This window comes from Charadrius vociferus, unplaced genomic scaffold (genome assembly GCF_000708025.1).
Source record: "Charadrius vociferus isolate BGI_N301 unplaced genomic scaffold, ASM70802v2 scaffold259, whole genome shotgun sequence".
Classification (NCBI taxonomy): Eukaryota; Metazoa; Chordata; class Aves; order Charadriiformes; family Charadriidae; genus Charadrius; species Charadrius vociferus.
In genome coordinates, this window is record NW_009661368.1 from 3,531,187 (window position 1) to 3,538,219 (window position 7,033).

Consider the following 7,033-nt stretch of genomic DNA (forward strand, 5'->3'; position numbering starts at 1 on the left):
ACCGGCCGTGACAAAAACTAGTGAGAACGGGGAGAGGCCGCGCTGAGCCTATTTTGCCAAAGGAGCCGCTGGCACATGCGAACGTACGGTGAGAATCTTGCACGGTACCTCCGTAAGCTGTCTCTGCACGTTTTCTGTTTAACGTGGGTATGAAGGCATGCATTTGTTATTGGAGGGCTTTCTCTGGTTGGAGCTTGGTCTTTATGATAAGGAAGTTCATCGTACGTGACACGCAAAACTGCTGTGGCTGAGGCCGAGGGGTGAAGCTCCTGCTCGGAGCACAGAGCTCTGGAGGTACTTCAGCAGTTCTTTGGGTGTAGGTTATGCTGGTTCAGTCGTGGTCATGCTGCCTCCTGCAGAACAGCACCTGGGCAAAGATCTCCGGCAAGGTCTGCCGTGCTTCTGCCTAACATGCCCCATACTTTCTAGAAAAATGCTCTCTCCACACCTGTAGCAGTGCTGCTGTTCCGCACAGCACCCACTGGATCAGTGAAACTGTTTCCTCTGGTCGGAAGTTTATATACAAGGGAGAATAGACTGTAGCAAGAGCTGTACCAGTTAAGGATTGTTGCCAGACTTGCTTCTTCAGGCTTCTTGCAGTGCCCCTCATACTTACCAGTTATCATGCTCTGATACGTTCGAACAAGACTTTGTGCAGACATGTGGAGGCTTTCAGTCACAGGGAGAGCAAGGGTCATTTCTGCGCTTTTGCATAGTGTGTGTTTAGCGAGGGCGGTGCTGAGCCCAACTTCAGTCACGGGGAACAGGACAGAAACGTAAAGAGCTGAGGGTTTCTGAGCTATGTTGGCACTGAAGAGTTAACCTGAGGAAAACGTGGGGGTTTTTCTGGGTCTGCTCTGCTCTCTGTGTTCGTGGTTGAGTAGCAGGGATTGGGTTTTTTTGTTCTGTTTTGTTTTTTATGTAGTGGAAGACAGTTAACTTCAGGATTTAATTTTTTTTTCATTCTTTAGCTCTGTCAACTTCCCTGGATATTGGGCTGAGTAACTGGAGCTTCCTATACGTCACTGTCTCCCTGTGAGTACAAACACCGTCTTCCCTGGGAGCCCTCTGGTGGGGTTTACAAAGTGCTTTCTCGGGGTCCATTTCTTGAACAGGTGCACGGTGCGGTGGGGCTGGCGTGCAGGGTCTATCACAGCTTGCTGTACAAGTGGGTGATCTGGTTCCTAATACTACTTTTCTGGGAAGGACCACATTGGAGGAGACTGACAGTGTATTTTGGTCCTTACAGCTACACGATGACCAAATCCTCTGCCATTATCTTCATCCTGCTTTTTTCACTGCTCTTCAAGCTGGAGGAAGTGGTAAGGGTCCCACGCAACGCTTTAGGGAGGGAGAAGTCCAGGCCCAGGGAAACAGGCAGTACGTGTACAAGAAACATTCAAGCGGAGGAAAAATGCAATTATGTGGCTGAATCTGAAAGAGAGGAGGTGTCTGTCTCTGTTCCGCTCCAGGGTTCTGTGGTGACTTTGTGTTTGCTCTCATCCAGAGGGTGGCATTGCTGCTGGTGGTTCTGCTCATCGCTGGGGGCCTCTTCATGTTCACCTACAAGTCCACACAGTTCAACACACAGGGCTTTGTGCTGGTGCTGTGTGCCTCTTTCCTTGGGGGTATTCGCTGGACTCTCACGCAGATCCTTATGCAGAAGGCTGAACTGGGTATGTAGGGTGTTAGGGAGTGTGGGGGGGTGCTGGTAACGGGGAGGGGAACAAGGAGGTGGTAGACCGTGCTGCAGAAACAAAACATCTCGTGTAAGGGAGTGTTTGAAACCTGGGGCAGGGATTGTCTGTTGATGGGTAATGAAGGTGGCTTGGCCTCTGCAGCAGCACAGGTGTGGGCATTACAAATAAGATGTATGTCTAGGAATGGTACTAATAAAAGCTGTAGGAGCTATGTTATTCCCTGGCTTGTTGCTACCTGGTCTGTTATTGATTCTCCTCTTTCAGGGCTCCAGAACCCCATTGATATCATGTTTCACCTGCAGCCGCTCATGTTCCTGGGGCTCTTACCACTCTTTGCGGTGTTTGAGGGTGCGTGAGTTAATTGGAGAAAGCAGGGATAGCTTTATGGAGTGGTTGGGGAGATTGCTTAGCGGTTTATTGTTTGCGATGATTCATTTAGATAAGTGAACAGCTATGAATTTGTATCACAAAGTAATTAGAGACCTGGAATTATAAGGACCCAGCTATACCTCGTGCTGGCAGAACATTAAAGACTGCCTGCCACTCTTGTGGAAGGGCCATGAAGAACTGGCTCCACATCCTCCTGGTGTTGGAATGTGAGCAGCCCACCCCCATCTTGTTGTGAGGAGTCCTGGGCATTGGGAAAGGTACTCTGCTACTCACTGTCTTGTTCCTAGGCCTGCCTTTGTCCGTATCAGAGAAGCTCTTCCATTTCCATGAAGCAGAAATGCTGTTGTCTCTGGTAGGGAAGCTGTTCTTGGGTGGAATTCTTGCCTTTGGTCTAGGCTTTTCTGAGTTCCTCTTGGTTTCCAGAACATCTAGCCTCACCCTTTCCATTGCTGGCATTTTTAAGGTAAGGCATGGTTCCTGTGCTAATACTAGAAGGCAAGTACTGAGTCATATCCCTAATGGTCCTCATGCGGTGGGAACTTCCTTACAGCCTTAGAAATCATCTCCTGTTATTTTCGTTCTCCTTGCACAGGAGCTTGATGCTTTGCCTTGCAGTCTCTGCAATGAAGTCCCTTGGTCCCTGATGGCAAGGGGCAGAGAGTAGTGGCTGTTCTGTAAAAAATACCATTAAGGTCCAAAGTTTGGTGGGATCTGGAACTAAAACACTGGGGCCTCGTGAGCAATGTATGGTGCGGGAGGGAGGAGGGGTAAGAAGGGCATGCTCTTCCATCTGACCTGGATATGAACAAATAACTGTTTTTTGAGCTACCTCTTTAACCTAGTTTAGCACATTCTCCCCTCCTTTGAGGAATCCAGCACACCTGCTTTTGTAGCTGAATGGTGACATGTGAAATTTATCTGGTCCGCAAGTCCCAGGATTCCCACGTAGCCAAGCTATGCAGTCAGAGGACTTGAAATCCCACATCCCAGTTTAACAGGTCGTTCTGTTTCTAAAAACTGTAGAACCCTCTGCACACAGGAGAATGTGCTGATGGAAATTAGCAGCCTGCCATCTTAATCTAGGCTTGAGATATAGAACGTCTCATGCATATCTCCTCAGGTCCTGCCCTGCCACTTGTCATGTTTTTTGTTTCCACAGGAAATCTGCATTTTATTCCTCGCCACACGTTTGCTGGGAGACCGCCTCAGTCTCCTGAACTGGCTGGGCTTTGCTGTCTGTCTGTCAGGAATCTCCCTTCATGTCATTCTCAAAGCCATGAATTCCAAAGGTGATTCTGTTTTAAATCCCTTCCTGTTTCTCTGTAGGCATTCTTGTAGCATCACTAGGAGCTGTGTCTAGTTCCAGCTCCTGGCCAGTGCCAGGTTTGATGGGTACTCTAGCCAGTTTGTCACTAAATGGGCTGTCTGCATGCAGGTGAAAAAGCACTGAAGCTGCACAAAGAGACCAGCTCCGACCCTGACCTGGAGCTGCTGCTGCGCCACACTGAACATGGTGCAGAGGAGGAAGAGGATGTTGAAACCCCACAACACCACTGACTGAACATGAAGCACAAAGGCCCCTGCTCTGTTCTTACCAAACCTGCCCGACAGCTATCTAGGAGGAAGGTCCAAGAGTCTCTTGTCTGTGACCACCCAAAGGAAAGCCAGGACCTGGTGGGAGAGTCCTGCTGTTCCACTACAGCGTGGAGCTGTAGATGCTGCACAAGAAGCAGGCAATATCCCTTTCACAGAGAGCAAACTTGGAAGATGAGCCCCAGTTCGGTGGAAGTAGAACGGCATGGTGAGACTGGGAAACGCTATAGAACGCTTATTAGGGAACCCTGAAGGCTGTACATTTAGGGTGTAGACCGTGAGCTGTAGAACGAGCATGGACATGTCTGGACTGCAGGCGAAGTGGTTCAGGGATGATTGTAGTGTTGTTTAGGCTTTGGCTTCAAAAGAGAAGGTAGATATACCTTCCCATACTTTCTTTGTGGTTTTGCTAAGTAGGAACTCCCATCTTGGTGGGAGCAGATGACTATGTATAAATCCATAGGCTTGTCCCAGTGAGAAGGAGCCTTTGTGCCTGGTGACCTCCCGTGTTCTGTGTGCATAGTAAGGAGCGAATCAAATGCTGGTATTTGGGACCAACTGAACATAGCCAAACGATGTTGGTTAGAGGAAGGACAGAGGTGCGTGAGTACTTCTGGCCCTACAGGCTAAGAAGAAAGAGAGCAGTATCACAGGAGATCTAGCTTGAGCAATAAGCTTATCAGAAATATGTGGGTATTTGAGGCGGGGATTTTTTGTTTTTTAAATAAACTGTTTTTCTGATTTCCTTTTGTCTGCATATTATGCACCTGTGCTTCATCAAGCAGAGGTTGTCTTCTGAACTCCTTTCCTTTTAGACCCGCGCTGACCTTGCCACTGCATGCCCAATTATTTTTGAGGCCTGGCACACAAAATACTTGTGCGTGAACAGGATCCTTGATCTCTAAGACCAGGGGGATATTCCAGTAACCTGTCATATTTGTGCCAGCCAAGAGAACACACTGACTTGTCTGCCTTCATGTGTGAACAAGACACCGTATCTTAAGACAACTTTTAGTGTTGTGGCTTTCTGTAGCAATCTTATCTCTTTGCCTTGTTGGATTGCATCAGTTAGTGCTGCAGCCTTGTCCAGGAAAGGCGAATGGTGCAGGATTTAAGAGGTGTCTTTCGCCTTTCTGCTAAGCCACAAGTGGTGTTGGGCAGGTGGCTGTTCTTTTGCATGGCAAAAAAGTTTTGTTCGATGCTAGATTTGGGAGTTTTTGGAGTGGAAATAACTTGAGAGTGCTTCCCAAAGACATAACAGTGTGATCTTTCTCTTGAGAGGAGCTGGGTATTAAAGTGAACTTCTCATATTCTGTTTGAGAACATGAACCATTTTGACTAGACTGTCCTCCTGTTGATCTGGCTTCACAGTTTTCAGATAGAAAGTCTTTCTTGATGACTTTAATCAAGAACATGTCCTACAAAAACACTGGTTCTGAAGAAGAAAACTTTTGTTAATAATGATCATCTTTAATGATGTTCTAATAGACACTGGTAACTTGCTTCAGAGCGGACAGCAGGTGGTGCAGCTACCTCGTGTCAAGCTACTGAACCAGCAGTTCCAGGCCAGGCTGGCACACCAAGGGATCTTGTGCATCAAGTAGGATGCTTGGAGGTGAGAATGGCTTGGTCAGCCCCTAGCTGGATTTTCCAATAGCTGGGACTTGTGATGCTTCCAGCAGGAGTCGCCCTGTTTACCCTACTGATAGGTGTAAGCCCCGAGCACTAAATACTCTGTACTTGATGTGGGGCTGTGATGCTTTCTGCACGTCATCTGTGTTTAGCAATACCACAGCTGCTCTTGGCATGTCACTTTCCGCTCTCCTAGAAGTGAACCTCAGACATCCTTCTACGGTGTAACTCTCAGACTGGGATTTCACGTCTCTGTTAATCCACGGTAGAGGCAACTTTGTTCACAGGCCAGGATTTGCACCACATACGGTGCTTGAAGATGAAATTTGATTGTGCTTGTGAACTGTAGAGCTCTGTAGCCTGTTGCTTCCAGTCTCATTTCCTCTTTAAGATAGAGGGGATGCCCTAGAACCTAGTGTCCACACTTAGCATTTCCGATCGAGACACAGCTTTTTGGCGATGAATATGACACTGTCATTCACTCCAGTGAAGTATCCTCAGAACAGCTTTTGGGACGAGCAGTTGGTTCTGCACCCTTCCCTGGAGAGTTGCCAGCTGCTTGCTTCCAGCGAGGCTAGGTAGATGTCGGTTTCCTTGTTCAGTAAAATGTTGTTCTTTTCAGAAATTAAGATACGAGGAACCTGGAAATAAGAATGTAAAAGTGTCTGCTGCTTCATGATTTTGCCACAGGTAGTCAGTCCAGTTTGCTTGTGAGACTGACTGGGCATCATTCATCTGTCTTGGAAAAAATCCCATTCTAGTTCCTTCTAGTATCCAGATAGGAATGGCAGAGGATCTCTGTCCTATTCCTGCCCATGAATTTAAAAAGCCCTTATGCAGAGCTTGGTGATAATACTTAATTTCTCCTTGAGATTCAGCAGAGGAAGAAGTTTTCCCCCAACTTGACAGATCCAGGTAGAGATTTTGTGCAAGGAGGTTCATGGTATGGCATTTCTGCAGGTGCTTCTGTCACCAGCACGCAGCAAGGAGGCCCCTAATCCAGTTTATGATGAAGTAATTCTGCTGCTTCCCTGGGTGGAAAGGTTTTTCACTCAGTGGCAGTTTGGGACTTCCTGAAGGTGCAAGGATTCCTGCCTGTGCCTCTAATCCATGAGGTACTCTGCTTCTGGGAAAGCGTTGCAGTTTTGCAGTCTTTACATGACTTTTCCTTGTGCAGTTCTCTCTGCGGGAACCTCACTGGAGTAGAGTTGATTATGCTATGACTGCTTGTGTGCAGAACAGGCAGGACCCATGCTTTTGCCACTCTTCTTTCCCTTCATCCCTCCAACACTTTACTTTCTATGCCCCAACTTCTTTCAGGTGTAGTGCAGGAAGGAAGTTGCTTCTTAGCTCCCAGTAAGCACCCAGTAGCTCCTGTGGGGACCTCTTCTTTACAATGTCTTGTCTGGCAGGACTGCTGGCAGTCACAAATCTGAACGCTTTATCTGGGACTCTGCTTTTATCCCCAAAATTCAATCAGAAGGTCGGGACTAGAGAAAACAGTGTCGAACAAAGCAAATGTTAATTACACTCTGTGTAAATGTGGGTTTTTTTGACCAAGCACCTACTGTGTCCTAGACCCAAGAAATGGCATGGCTGAACAGTTAGCTGTGTCCCCAACATCCCTCTTACTCCTGCTTCAATGTGTGTAAAATGAAGGTGCTGCACCACCCCCGCAGATACAAATAGTCATGTTTAATACTTCTGCTCAGCATGGG

The 7,033-nt window shown here is 47.5% G+C and overlaps 1 protein-coding gene across 1 annotated transcript; it reads left to right on the forward strand.

Moving 5' to 3' along the window:
- Positions 1-975: 975 nt before the first annotated feature.
- Positions 976-3,730, forward strand: SLC35C2 (solute carrier family 35 (GDP-fucose transporter), member C2). Its single transcript, XM_009893376.1, has 7 exons — positions 976-1,035; positions 1,250-1,322; positions 1,508-1,676; positions 1,965-2,048; positions 2,378-2,553; positions 3,250-3,379; positions 3,526-3,730. Exons 2-7 carry the CDS (start codon positions 1,257-1,259, stop codon positions 3,645-3,647), a joined length of 747 nt encoding a protein of 248 aa, XP_009891678.1. The 5' UTR covers positions 976-1,035; positions 1,250-1,256; the 3' UTR covers positions 3,648-3,730.
- The last annotated feature ends 3,303 nt before the right edge of the window (positions 3,731-7,033 follow it).